Raw genomic sequence first — 14258 nt, forward strand, 5'->3', positions numbered from 1 at the left:
CTCATGGAAAATGTGGAAGGGGGTGGACCAAAAGGCCTTGCATGAAGAATCGCTGGTTGCCTTTCGCATCGGCGTGTTCATGCCTTGCCGGGGTTGTCTTTACCGTAATGCCGTCGTCTGCTCCAATCAAGCCGCACGAATGCTAGAGCCGCCCGAGATAATCCCAGAGTACTCGGTTCATGCCTAGGTCCTCGTAGGTCGTGGAAGGAGGCCATTTGGCCGCCTGGCCGTTGACGGGGCCTTGGTTCGCATGGTTCGCGCGAAAGGATTGACATCCCCGGTCACCGCCATTTCGGGTGCGGAAACGATGACATAGGTCTTCCGCTTCAGGGGTTCTCCGAGCCTTCCTGACTCCAGCATACAAAGTTTGGGGGTATCAAGCGCCCTGAAGACTGTCATCCCACGTTCAAAACTCGAAGGTAGACCGTGGACCGTTGGGTATCGCATAAACTCCAGCGAGGTGGCACCCACCATTGAAGAAGAGTCGGCCCGACGCAGAGATGCATGTACGAGTAGGCATAGAAACAGAATTCCTCAATAAGCAAGAACCAGTATGCAATGTGGGCTCCATGCCCTGACCCCAGTACGAGGTACTCGGTACCTCGTGTTATATCCCTCGCGCCGGGGACCCGGAGAAAGGTTAATCCGGAGCCCGTAGTGCACATCCATGTTCAAGCCTTGCTCAAGCCTTGCTCTCCAGTCATTATCTTCTTTGACAGTGATACCGTTCCCTACCTACACAGACCCAGAGCACACTATCTCTCAATAACCAGTGGATTCAGAGTGCTCGGCTGCTGCTGCACATTTCAAAGAGCGCAACCGCAACAACAACAACAACAACAACGGCGAAGTCATGATCCATTATTAAGTGAGACGTTTTGAAAAAAGATTCACTTCCACACCAACCCCAGTCAACCACGACTCACACTATGTTACCCGTCCTATGCCAGCTTGAACAACCGTCTCCCAGAGCTACCTCACAGCTTGACTCACATTCATATGACGGAAGTGATGCCTGTCCGTTGCGACCTATGGCCATCGCTCGAAACCTCATTCTTCATCGCCGACGTCTCCGACGAGCCTGTATCCTCCATATCGTTCAATGGCAACTGTACCTCCTGCTTCTCTCCCCATATCCATAGGGCACCATCGTCATTGAGTGTGAAAAGATCTGCCGAGTTGGATTCGTCAAGCCACTGTTGTAGAGGATCCTGACCTGTATTCGACGGAATTCCTGAAGGGAAGAACGACGCCAATGGACCGCCATTATGCCATGGCTGTGGCTCAGCTGTCTGCTCATGCACGTCGTCTCCGGAAAGGTCAAAACGTGGGTGTGACGATGACATCGAGCCGATATAGCTTCCCAGCACGCGCGCGAAATTTTGGACGGAGGACGGCCTCGCTTGAAGATCCGTCAGCTGTCCAAGAATATCGTCCGACGGTAAGTTTTCATGGTCATTTTGGCCCTCCGACAGGCTCAGCCACATGCTTTCCGGTGTCGTCAGACCAGCCAGCTCGGAACCGTCTGACCAAACGGCGGAAGGAAATTTTGTTTCCTTTTCATCTGTGGCCTGGTTGGTGCATTCGAGGCTTTGAGCCAAAGCTGTGTCAAGGCGGGAGGAGCCATCAGTAGTATGCACGACATCGTTGTGGAATTGTGAGCTGAACTGCGGAAGTCGAGTGGCACAAGGAGGGTGCTCCGGGAGAGCAGGATCATTGGGCGGAGAAATTATCCAATCAAGCTGTCGATCCATTGTCGAACGGTTAGAAAAGGCACAGAAGACGGCTGTGCAGCATGTCAAATTGAGGCCGAGGCACAGTTCTCTCTGCTCTTCCGTCTCAACGAAATACCAACTGACTTGTTCTCCATCCACCGATACAGCCAGGACTGCGGGCCTTTAAGTACTCCATCCAGACCAGTACTCAGGACTATGATAGTTGGGGTGCCGCCCTCTGAGGCGTTGTCACACTCGGCGTACGACAGCGTCACTTGGATGCCCTCGCCAAAAGGAGAAACTTCACGGTACCAGAAGGACGCTTTAGGGAATCCGCTTCTCCATGCATTGCGTCCGATGCATAAGCGAGGCCTATTAGGTCGTGGGGGTGGGCATTCCGGAACGTTGACTCGGCATCCGCGGTTGGCCACTGCAGCTCAGTTTACCTAAGGACAATTCCCCGGAACCTTGCTCGATGGAATCGCTATTTCCTCAGCTTCTGGGGTTCGTATCGAACGCTTAACGACGTCGCCCCGTCCCTAGCTCTACGGAAGCGTGCCGGGAAAGTCATCTGGAAAATCCGGGAGGACTCGAGCAACAATTTCGCCTCCCCACGCTTACCATGAATTCCAGCCGCTCATGTCGAGACTCCTGCTGACGATTAAAATCTGCGATATGCGCTAAGAGATTCCGTGCACGGCTTTTCAGCCTGACCACCAGGTTGACGATAGGGTAAGCTGGGATGTCATATTCCCATTGGAGCCTGACCGCTAGAACGCAACCCTCGAGCTTTTGGCCCGACCCATTTCTTGTGACACTCAAGCCGTTCTGGCGCTGCTGCCCGCAATTCTCCTCACTCTCCGCTGCTGGCTTGTTCTCCGAAACCGCAGCAGCTATCTGAAATCATCAACAGTCACATGCCAGCATAACTGAACTCGAACTCATTGAATCTGATCTTGCCCGAATAAGGCTTGCCGTCGATGAAGTCAAGAAGAATATTCCTCAAACTCAGCTGCCGGTTCTGAGGAAGATATTTGACCACATTGGCAATTCCGCTGGCACGCCAGTGGCAGTCGCGCAGGTCCAGTCTCTGCAGGGCATCCCGGGCCATCATCGTTCCGGCGTCCACCAGGTGCGGCTTTGCATCGCGATAATTCTGGCACATCATCCAAAGCAAGTCGGCTTCTGCTTGTTCTTCGCCCAGATCATGCTCAATTAGCAAGCCTTCGATCAAAGCGACATATGCTTGTATGGCGACTTTCAGGGCCATCATTTTGGGCACCACCTTCATGTGATCCACCGCTTCCAAGACTCGATGCACTCCGCACATGATCGACACGAGAAGCAAGACACAACGCTGCTGCGCGATAAACTCATCAATGTCGCCGTACACGCTCACATTCCTGCCTGTCGTCTCGCGGGATAGGAACTCGTGTAGTCTCAAATCCTCGAGAACATATGGGCCCTTGTCCTTCAAGGGCAATAACTGCCCATCTCTCCACATACGATCGACGTCTTTCAGGAGAGATTTCAGCCATCCGAGTCGCATATTTGCGTCCTCCTGCCCCCACATCCAACTCGCTTCGGCGTCTCGATAGATTCCCTCGAACCATAGCGCTTGTTCCTCTCTCAGTCGATCATGAAGGCCGTCCTGCAGGCCAATCTGGCGGATGATGTCCCTGCCGGTTCGAAAATGCAGCACGGCTGTTTCCCGCTCCCCGTACCGCTGTTCGAACGTCGCGAGGCTGATGATAGAAGTCAAGATCAGTTTGAGGTTGGCGTTGGAGCCACGTTCAACATTCTCTCGAAGAAGAGTAATCGCTTTGGTCTGATGCTTTAAGGCCGCATATTCCAAGGCCTTTCTCGAAGTCGGCGCGGCGTATTTGGCATTCATACGCAGTTGATGCAGTGCTGAACGAGCCATCAATATGTGGAAATGAGTCAGGCATGCGCCTGCCTGATACTCCCAGGACCCCTTGATCGAGGGTTTTATCTTCGGAGCCAAGGCATACGCAGTTTGCCAGTAGCTGTCCTGGCCGTAGAAGTGGAGGAGCTGATTCGTGACCCCATCGACCTCAATGGGCAGTGTTTCAAAAGGGTCGACGAGGCACGCCGAGATCGCCTTGGGTAAGGGTGGCTTCGGGCTATTGATGAGCTGCAGAGATCTGGTACTCTTCTTGCTGCACGAAGTGTAGCTTCGAGTCTTTTGCGCTTTGTCACCGACGGCAGCATACGCCAGCTCATCTTCAGAGGTATCGAAGTCATCGGTTTCCGAATTCGTTTGCGGGGTGTCCGTACCAACCAAGCTCGATTCAGACATCACGGCACACCAACCCGAATCAATGCAGAGTTCTCACATAGCCTTTGTTCACTTCGTACGCGTCCCACTCAGAGTTGACAGCCACAGCGACAACGAAGGAAGCAGGAATTGAAGAATGTCTCAGGGTGGGCGGGACGGCCGGTGCGTGCACGCACGTCTTCATATGAGCCCAATCAGCAGGGTGGGCGCTCGCTTGCCGTCCGAAATGCCCAACGAAACCGTTGACCTCGTCAGGCCACAGCCGAGACTGCCCCGCTTAGATTAGTTGTCGCTTCGAGACGATTTCGACGAGCGACGCCAGCCACTCATTTGACTTGCCAAACGTTTCGTGTCTTGGACTTGGCCAAATGCGAACAGGTTGCTAAGCCGGACTGAGAGGATCCCGAGTTTTGTGAATCCCGAAGTCACCCCAATCTAGAGATTGAGGCATGACGATCGCCAAACTAAGACTTTGGGCCTCGCCTAAAGAAACGGCCCCTTCCCTCGTGCTTACTCGACACCCTTCCAGCCGCCCTCTTTACCGCCTTATAGGCCAGAGGTTGGGCGACAAGCGTCTTTCTACCAAGCAAAGTCGAGATCTAACCTCAGCAGCAGCACTGAGTATGGTATTCTTGACTTGACAGCTAAGCCACGTACGCATATGCGTAGGCGCCGTAACGGCGTTTAACCCCCTGTTCTGAAGCCAGGCGCCTGAGCTCGCATCTCAACCGCAGTTCCCAACCCAAGTCGTTTCGACAAAGACTTTTTCCTGATACAGAATTAGGGCGTTGTTTTTGTGCTCTTTCTTGTCCTTTTGTTCAAGCCAGTCTCTACACACATGAATGTAGAAACAGACATCACTATCCACCCAGCAAAGATCGATTCACCTCGAAGGCAATATCTGGAGTGGCAGAAGGCAGATGGGGCTCGCGATGCCTTCATGGAAACATTGATCCAAAAGGCTGATAGTATGCAAGGACCAATGGACAGGAACGCCTATGTCATGGTTTCGATCGTCGGCGACAACATGTGCGCCCGTGCTACTTGACTGTCTAACTCGCGGGCATCTACCTCGTTGCAGCGCCGATCTCAGAGCGTTACGCGGACATGGGTTTTCTGTCCTCAATCACTTCATTCTATCAGTTTGTTTTGGGACTCGACAAGGTGCATCCACTGCGTGTCTTCATTATTGATGGCAGGGAAATCAGAAAGCAAGCCGCCGACAACAAACTGAAGGGTCACAAGTTCTAGAAACCACATGATTCTTGGACCTGCTCATCTCCCAGATAGAGAGTATCAGTCAGGTTGGACTGGAACAAGTTTACGGGCGTGATCAAGAGTGACACTCCTCCCAACGAGCGTGTTGTGGGTGCTGTTCGGTGCGCAACCCAGCAATGGAGCATCGGGCCACAGAAGCAAAAGCCATGGCGACATGCGTCTGCGCCGATGCGCATAGAGAGTGGCAACGGTTCGTCGAGCTCTCAGGCTGCTCAATCGACAACCCTCCGCCAGTGGAATCCAAGAAGCAAAGTGCTTACTTTCACCACTGGACAACGGGGGCGGCTGTATTGCACATGGCCTACTTTGAATCAAACTTGTTGGGATAATTCTATCCAATTTGCTCTAACAGAGACTCAAGCTCTTCATCGTCGTCGGCGGGAAGAATGGTCCGATGTTGGATCCCCAGACTGGGGAGAGAGGTGGAGCAACTCATATTCGTACCTAAACTTTCAGCTCAGGTGACGATGGGATACGCGACACCCAATGAATGCCTCGCTTGCCCCTCAATAGGCTGGTAACGGAAGGGCGTATAAAACACAAACCCCGCGAAACAAACGAACGGAGACAACTTTCTGGCGGCCGGCGCCGCTCGATAGAACGCGACTTTTCGTCTTCCGTCTTCCGTTTAATTCACGCCCACAAACACGCTGCCAGCCAGCCAGGACAGCAACAAGTTTCACCAAGCCTTCATCGAAATCAATTTTCTGACCGCAGCGCGAAATCACAATAATAAATAATGGAAGGACGCTGCCAATGTGGCCAGTGCCGCTTCACAACGCCCTCGCCGCGGCCACTGGAGCTCTACATCTGCCACTGCACCGAGTGCCGGCACCAGTCGTCGTCGGCGTACGGCGTGACGGCTATCTTCCGATACTTCGACTTCAAGCAGTCGACGACAGAGCGCGGCGCCATCGCCATGTACGCGCGGCCCAACTCGGACGGCTTCACCGAGGGCTACTTCTGCACCGCGTGCGGGAGCCGCCTGGCCCACGTCTCCGTTTCGCCCGAGGGCAAGGTCCGCCACCACGTGAGTATCAAGGGCGGCTGTCTGGAGGGCCTGTCCAAGGAGATGATGAGGTTCGCCGTGCACATCTGGACCAGGTCCGCCATCGTCGATATCCCCGAGGGCGCCGTGCAGTATGAGGAGGAACCGCCCGAGGACCTTTCTTGGCCGCCTGAATGGATGGATGAATGAGTGAGTGAGTGAGTGATTTTGAGTACGGGTGTGCTGAGGGAATGGCGTGAACGATTGGATATGAGTCTGATTCTTGCGGCGTTGCGAGTGGGAAATAATGAAGTGGCACCGGTGGTATCATTACATGAGGAGGCGGCAAATGGCGCTGCATCGCCACCGTGGGTTGTGCTTTCAATGATTCAACATGTCGAACATCGTTTAGTTCCTCCTTTCAATCGATCATGCCTCGGTCTCCAGCCGCGGCGCATGGGCTAGTTGCGGAGGCGGCGGCGGCGTCTTCTTCTTCAGTTGCGGCTGCCCTTGTCTCTGTCCCTGTCCCTGTCCCTGTTCCTGCCGACCGGCACCCCCGTCGCCGCCGTCGCCGTCCTGCTCTCTAGACCCGCCGCCTCGACTCTCCCGCTCATGCTGACGTTTCCGCTCCGACAGATCATATTCCTCCTCGTCCTTATCCTTGCGGTCGCAGCACCAGCAGCACATGAGCAGCAAGAAATCCACGAGGTCGAACATCCCTTGGCGAACTCTGCGTATTATCTCTGGGGAGAGACTGATTAATTCGTGTTCCTGTTGTGTTACCGCCTCGCATCCACACCCCGCTTCAGCCGGACTGGATCTCTGAATGTCTGTACGTATTTTGGTCCGTCACAAACTAGGTGTGAAAAGCTACCCGGTTTGGCCAGTTAATCACACGCCGCTTGCTCTGACGGAGAGGGGACTGGAAGGGTCGCTGGGATATATATGTATTACATACCCCTCGATACCAGTGAGGATCTTTGCTATTTCTGGGGAGCTGTAAGAATCCTGGGGTTTGTTTGTTTGTTCTTTGGAGAGAATAAAAGGGTCCGGATGGAGGTGGTGGTGGTGATGATGATGATGATGATGATGATGGGAAGGATACCGTTCAGGGACTGATGAAATCGAAATGCAGAATAATTAGAGAGGTGATGTTATGTCCTTGCTGATCGGGGGCAGGGGGTGGCTGTGTTGGTAAATCCGAGATCGAAATTCTCCCGGATTTGTGAGTTTCACAGCTTGTGTGGTTCGAATTATTATTGCTGTTGTTGTTGTTTGACGCGTCTCAGCCTGTGTCTGCGGGGTGGAAAGAAATCAAGTGAAGAGGTGCACTGCCTCGTTGTGCCTTGTGGGTGTGGGTATGATAGAAAGGGTGGGCTCCATCCTATTATTTCGCATGTCAGCCTTGCCGTTTCAGCTGTTCCGAAAGACCCTCTACCCCCTTGTGGCAAGCTTGGCCCATCTTCAGAGATCTCTCTTACCCCATCTTTTCATGTTCCTTTTTCTCCGTTGCCAGCGTCAGACAGTCACCCCTCAACAAGGAAGCCAGCGGAGTGTAGTAAGCTCTTCCCGTGGGCTCGAATTGTCGAACATACCCCGGACAATCAGCCTCGTCTCGATGCGATGGGAATAAGCCGCGGGACTGTGGGTCATCACCTCGTAAGCCAGGCACACGCACACCGTTCGGAGAATAAATAAACAGGGAGAGGGCAGAATGCGTCCGAGAATGCCGTTGTCGGGACTGGGAGACCGTGCTCAAAGAATAAACATTATGTATTTTGCTCAAAGATAAATTCACCGTGTAATGCTGCTTGCTTGCTCGCTGTGAGCTCCTGTGACATCTATTGCGTACCCAGGTAGGTTTTGACAATGGTCGTGACGTACAAATCAAACGCCGTCAACATCCCCCCTCCCTCCTTCCATCCTCCTGCTCTTCTTCCTCTCTTCTTCCGTCAGACGTAGATGTAGCAGAAAGGACCGGCAGTCGTCCATAGCGCATCCTGGTTCTCGATCGTCTGTCCCAAGCTGCCCATGTTGATCGGGTCGGTGAGCTTTCCGGGCGGGCTGTTGACGGGGTCCAGAGTCGACGTGCCACCGCCAAAGGCGGTCCTCCTGTTCTTCGGGTCCTGGTTCTGCCAGATCCACCACGTCCGGTCTATCTGCGCGTGGTGCAGGAAGAACGTCGGCTCGGCGGGCGAGGAGAAGAGATCACCACCCGGGTCGCCACCGGTCGTGAAGTGGCCGGCAGTGTGGACGCCGTAGAACCCGACGCTGAAGTCGCCCTGCATGCGGTTCTGGAATGACAGGATGTCGTTGTAGTTGGAGATCAGGTCGTACGAGTCCGAGTCTTTGGTCCAGTTGGACGATACCCATGAGGAGATGTCGCGACGGAGACAGCGAGGATTGTAGGCAAGAGGGTTGGGGTTGGAGTAGTTGATGATCCCTGGGACATCCAGGGTCGGAGCAACAGGACCTAAGTTGACGACGTAATCCTTGAACGGGCCCGTGGTCACGCAGCCACCTCCAGAGCCAGGAGGGATGCAGTTGATATCCGTGGGCAGGGCTTCCGTGCAGCCGTGTGGCGCGTACGCACCGTTGCCCGACATGCTGTAGGCGCTGCCGTCGAAGAGGGGAGAGTTGAGAGGGTCAAAGGCATACTTTCCCCAGTTCCAGTACGGTTGATACCCGGTATAGCCGCACTCATTCCGTAGTGCCTGCTCGAAATTCCAGGTGAAGGTCCGATGCCAAGCTAGGAAGTTGGCCGTCCCATGGATGGAAAGGGTTTGGTTGATGTGTACGGCGACAAAGTCGTCGTATCGAGATCGTGCGCCTGCCGCGAAACTGGGATCCTGAGACGGCTTTGACATAAGGCACAACTCAGCATTGATGTAAGCCAGCCTCTCTTCCTTGGAGAGCGTCGACCATTCCCTTCGCACGGCCGCATTGAGCAAATTGCAACTTCCACCAGAGCCACTCGTCAGCTCATAGAATGCCAGATTGACAAGACCCTTGGCCGCCAGAATATCTGTCTCGAGGGTTGAGGCCGGGATGAAGATCGAAGCGGCGGACAGACTGGTATCGCGCTTTGCAGAGATGTTTTCGACCGTCGCCGGTGCTGCGCGCGCGCCTCCTACAGCTAACAAAGCCGGGAGAAGATATTGAAGATGCATGGTGTAAAAGGTGTCGCGGACGAAGCAAAGACAAACAAAATTGGTGCAAAGAGAGTAAGAAAGTTAAGGGAATGGACGGCCAATACCTGAAATCAGGAATCAAACCAAAGTAATACGCTCGTCGCGGAGGCAGAAATCCCTGGAGAAGAGAAAATCCTGGATCCTGGCAGCTCCGCTCTGTTTATAAACACGTCCCTGTAGGGCCCCCTATGTCTGCCACGAGGTTGTTAGTCCGCCACGCGAGATATCAGACAAGGGAAATGAGACGGAGGACAGTGAAGCTCTTCAATCGATAGTCTTGTTCTGAGGCCGCGCGTAACACATCTCGGGTATTTAAGAACTATCGAATGCTCGTCAGAAGCCGGAGCGAAGCTCTAGCGAATTGCTCTCGAGCGTTCCAGTTAGATAACGACCGAATCAGGGCGCACGAGTACAAGAGAGGACAAGGTCTAGATCTCACAAGTCGAGTGGATATGTCGTCTGAGTAGCGTGTGAGAATGGCACCCCAGTAGCTTGATGGAGCTTTGTGCCGATCACTGTCTGTTATGGAACCTGGTTGCAGTGAATTGATTTCGGCAATTGTACCACAATGCACTGCAATGCATTGGCGAGGGTCTGGAAGATTGCAGGTGTAAAAGCCTCAGGATGGGGCCATCACTCGCCACACCGGGCGTCTGAGGAAAGCTTCAACGTCGGTACAATTCAGAGGGCCTCCGGCTGAGGGTGAGGAATTTGGGTCTTCTGTCAGATTTCTAGATGTAAAGCAGCTGGTACACTGTACGTGCCTATGTGGCAATATGTGTCTGGAGTGCAATGCTGACTGCGCCATACCCTGAAGTCAACATGAAGAGGTTGACTGTCCGCCGGAGGGAAATATCGGGTGGAGGGCAGAATGGCCAGGTTGGTCAGTGGGAATATGCCAGGTGGACTGACGCTAGAGAGTCCGTCCTGGGGTAAGATTGCGGCAACTATACTAGTAAAGGAATAGCGTGCATTGGCGCAAAAGGCTAATTCCAACCCCTGCCAAGCTCCATTCTCGCCGAATTTTTCTCTCCACCCTCGTTGAGCACCCCTTCTTCTGCTACTTGTTGTTTGCTCTGATGTGGGAAAAGCTTTCTCTTTCCAAGACCAATGTGCTGCATGCTTCCTCTACTGGTGTCTCATTCGTCTGATGCTTCAGGTTGAGTCTGCTAACTACTACTCATACAAGAGGGAGCCTCCGGCCAACGGTGGTCTGGGAAACGTACTACTCCCTTCTTTCGTGCCCCGACAGGCCGGAAACTCCTTAGCTCGGTTACATTTTGTCTCCCCTGGTCTAGGGTCTATCGTGATACAGTGCAACCCTGTATCTGAGCATTAGAAAAGACACTGGAAGGATAACCCATGCAAAAACAGCCAGCCACCAATCCTTCATGCCACATAGTACATTGGGGCTGCAGTATTACACAGTGTCAATGCAAAGACCAGCGCCTCAGCCAAATGTCTCCGCCCTCCCCGGCGCCGCCATTATGCCACAGCAGGAAAGAACCCCTGCAGCCACACGGCGATCTTTCCTGGATGAGGCTTTGGTCCAGTTGCACTCTGCTGAAGTCCCGAATCGACGACAGTGTGTACAGTAGTGGGAGGAGTTTTCGGGTCCACGACACATCCTTTGGCCGAATACAGAACGGAACGCTAGAGGTATCTGTCCAACGCGAATAACGCACCAGTGTTCAAAATCCACGTTCTCGGTAAGTAGTTTCATGTTGGTGTTCAACTAAGATTCCAGACAAGGCACAATAACCATACCACGAGTACCAAATCTCGACGAACCACTAAGCCAAATGTTTGAAGTGGTATAGCTGAAGAACTGCTCAACGCTAAGGCATCAAATGTCGGCCCGCCGCCCAAGACTTCTCCGTGTGTTGAAATGCAGGAAAGGAAGGAGGTTGAGAGGCGAAGCTCCCAGTTTTTCACCTAGAGACAAGCGAATTCAGTGTAGGTACCATCTCCAACTTGAAACTGCAAAGTTCTTTAAATCCTACTTGACCCGAGGTCTTGGGTTCGTCAATCTCGCATTGCCCAAATGTCACAGCTCACCTGCTACTGCCTCGCCTGATCGTTTGATAGTTGACACACTCTCGTCGGCGCCATGGTCACACCGCACCTTTTTCAGCTTTTGGAGCGGCAGTCTCCTGCTCCTTCCCCTCAGTACAAGGATGAATCCAACGCAGGTGCCCTCCTCGCAATACACGGCACCTTTGGAGGCGTTGCCATCCTTACGGTTCTCCTTCGACTCTATGTGAGAATATTCATGCTCAAAAGCCTCGGGGTTGACGATTATATTATGGCTGCTGCTGCGGTGAGTGACCCAAGCGGCATTCCCTTCATACTGATCATCTTACCTGACACCTGCTTGCTCACCAGATTTGCGAAATTGGCGTCATTATCTGTTTTGTGGGAGAGAGCAATGCCGGAGAATTAGGGAGACACCCAGCACTTGTCAGCCTGCCTGATGCAACACTCTTTTCGCATTGGCGATTCTTCCATTCCATCATCATCATGGTCGGCATTAGTCTTGTCAAAATCTCCATTGCATTCTTCCTGCGCAGATTCGTGCCAAGCAAGTCCTACCAGCGTTTCCTGATGGGATGCATTGTCTTTCTCGTTGCCTTTACGATTTCTTGCGCTGGTACCCTCATCTTCAACTGCGGCACGCGGGTCGATGCGAATTGGAATTTCGCTCTCCGGACAACCGGTCAAGCCAAATGTTTCAGCAATAACACTTTCACAAACATTGGTATCTTCAACAGCAGCATCAACATCGCAACGGATGTGCTGTTTGCGCTGCTTCCAATCCCTGTGGTGTGGACACTGCAAGCAAATCTGCGGACGAAGCTGACTTTGTGCTTCGTCCTGAGTTTGGGTCTTTTCGCTTGCGTCTCGAGTATCATCAAAACAGTCAAGCAGGCTCATGCTCTCGCAGACCCTGACTGGACGTATCACGATGCCTTCTTCATGTGGAACAACATCGAGTTCAACATCGGTATCTTGGCTGCTTCTCTACCTTCGCTGCGTCCGCTATTTGCCAAGGTTCTCGGTGTCACTCAAAAGTTTACAACGAGTAGCGGCCGAAATCGGGCCAATTACGGATACGATGCCGATGGGCTTGCCTACGGCAAAAGCAAGACCGACAAGCGCTCTTCCCACAAGCCCGGGAGCCAATACTATCAATTTGATTCGCGCCAATCGACAGAATTGGGAGAATTACGCAGAGGTGCCGGCCAAAAAGGGCCAGTAGTCACCAGCACGGTGACCGCAGGTGATGATGACAGCGACAAGATCATGTTGGACCAAGATTTTCATGCTGTCAGCACCGACAACCAATGGCCGAAACCAGTTCCTGGGGCAATCACAAAAACTACAACTGTCCAGATCTCGAGATTCTAGCTGGAGAAACTGGTTACAGTACGAGCGACGTTACAACCTAGAAGAGCATTGCATCTGTCAGACGAGCTGTAAGAGGTTCAAGAAAGATTGTCTGCCTGACAACAGATTTACACTAGGGGAACGCGAAAATGAGTTGAACGGCCATGATTACATCTGGAGGCTCTTCGGGGCAACCGACTTCATCACACGCCCACAGGTCTTGGTGACGAGGTGGCAGCAGCACTACTGCCTCCGCTTGTATATATTGTACAATATCTCATCCGTATCAATATCTGTATATATCATATGTTGACCTTGTTTCTCTCTTTCGGGTCACCTGAGCTACTGTCCATCTCTTCCCAATGCCCTCAACTGCTGATTTGCAAGAAGCATGTGGTGGTATGCACGGAGTCAATCCTCGCCTGTCAAGCTTTGGTGGCTGGGAGCAAAAGCTTGACATGCCAGCCAGTATCTACTTAGGGGGCTTCCTCGGCACGCCCCTCATTTTCACTGGGGGCTTATGGGGCCTGAAATGGTACTCGGAGGCTTCCTGGGTTTGAGAAACTGGGCAAAATCAGGAAATTGAACTCCTTTTGCCATTCTTTTCAAGGGTCATCCCGGTTTCCACGCAAGTCCAAGAAGCGATATCAGACAGAGACAAGACCTCTCTCATTAACTGCGCAGTGTAGGCACCATTCCAGAAGCCCCAACTCATTGCGGCAAAGGACCATTGAGGCACCGAGGAAGAAATTCTCCCTGCGAAATAGTCACTTTAGACTCAAGCAGCCTTGACGCGATGCTAGGCCATGGCGTTTACTACCCACCTACTATGCAGCCATATCTAACACTCTCGGACACTAGGTATACAACATGATACTACAATACCAGATACATTACAGCGAGCAAACCCACAACTTCCGGAAGCCCCTCTGATGGGCGGATGATCCTCCACTCAAGTACCCCGGCGCAGCATTGAGTTTGGCATTCGCCGTTTTACCAAGGAGTAATGTATCTTGGTCACGCCCGAACGCTCTGCCCAGCCAATGATCTCCCTTATTCTTTTGTTTTTCATTGTAGATGGTGTCTCCAGTGGGAAGGTCCCGACTACCGAACGCCGCATGACACCTGCCAACCTCGTGTACCTCGTACAGGGGCTCCTTCTGCATTACGCCTCAAGCCCTAATCCTGGTGAAATGCAAAGCCACGGTCGTCTTTCGAGGTAAAGCATCGGGAAGCCGGCAAGTGGATACCATTCGAATAGTACTATGTACAAAGTTGGACATCATGTCAGTTGAACGAGTCAATGCGGGTCTCTTTTGACGCACATTGAGACCCGGTTCGGATTTTACCCACCGTCAAAGATCAAAACCGGGGCGTGGATCTTTGGCGCGAATTACAGC

The 14258-nt window shown here is 52.9% G+C and overlaps 5 protein-coding genes across 5 annotated transcripts; 2 read left to right on the plus strand and 3 right to left on the minus strand.

Moving 5' to 3' along the window:
- Window positions 1–995: 995 nt before the first annotated feature.
- AYL99_00477 (hypothetical protein) lies at window positions 996–1754 on the minus strand (the record flags this gene model as incomplete). Its single annotated transcript, XM_018831993.1, has 1 exon — window positions 996–1754. One exon carries the CDS (start codon window positions 1752–1754, stop codon window positions 996–998), a length of 759 nt encoding a protein of 252 aa, XP_018697872.1.
- An 874-nt stretch (window positions 1755–2628) lies between these two features.
- AYL99_00478 (hypothetical protein) lies at window positions 2629–4035 on the minus strand (the record flags this gene model as incomplete). Its single annotated transcript, XM_018831994.1, has 1 exon — window positions 2629–4035. The coding sequence occupies one exon, from the start codon at window positions 4033–4035 to the stop codon at window positions 2629–2631; it is 1407 nt and encodes a 468-aa protein (XP_018697873.1).
- Window positions 4036–6031: 1996 nt separating this feature from the next.
- On the plus strand, window positions 6032–6490 carry AYL99_00479 (hypothetical protein; the record flags this gene model as incomplete). Its single annotated transcript, XM_018831995.1, has 1 exon — window positions 6032–6490. The coding sequence occupies one exon, from the start codon at window positions 6032–6034 to the stop codon at window positions 6488–6490; it is 459 nt and encodes a 152-aa protein (XP_018697874.1).
- A 1742-nt stretch (window positions 6491–8232) lies between these two features.
- Window positions 8233–9450, minus strand: AYL99_00480 (hypothetical protein; the record flags this gene model as incomplete). Its single annotated transcript, XM_018831996.1, has 1 exon — window positions 8233–9450. One exon carries the CDS (start codon window positions 9448–9450, stop codon window positions 8233–8235), a length of 1218 nt encoding a protein of 405 aa, XP_018697875.1.
- A 2131-nt stretch (window positions 9451–11581) lies between these two features.
- AYL99_00481 (hypothetical protein) lies at window positions 11582–12879 on the plus strand (the record flags this gene model as incomplete). Its single annotated transcript, XM_018831997.1, has 2 exons — window positions 11582–11791; window positions 11857–12879. 2 exons carry the CDS (start codon window positions 11582–11584, stop codon window positions 12877–12879), a joined length of 1233 nt encoding a protein of 410 aa, XP_018697876.1.
- Window positions 12880–14258: the final 1379 nt, after the last annotated feature.

This window comes from Fonsecaea erecta (genome assembly GCF_001651985.1).
Source record: "Fonsecaea erecta strain CBS 125763 chromosome Unknown Scaff1, whole genome shotgun sequence".
In the NCBI taxonomy this organism is placed as follows: domain Eukaryota; kingdom Fungi; phylum Ascomycota; class Eurotiomycetes; order Chaetothyriales; family Herpotrichiellaceae; genus Fonsecaea; species Fonsecaea erecta.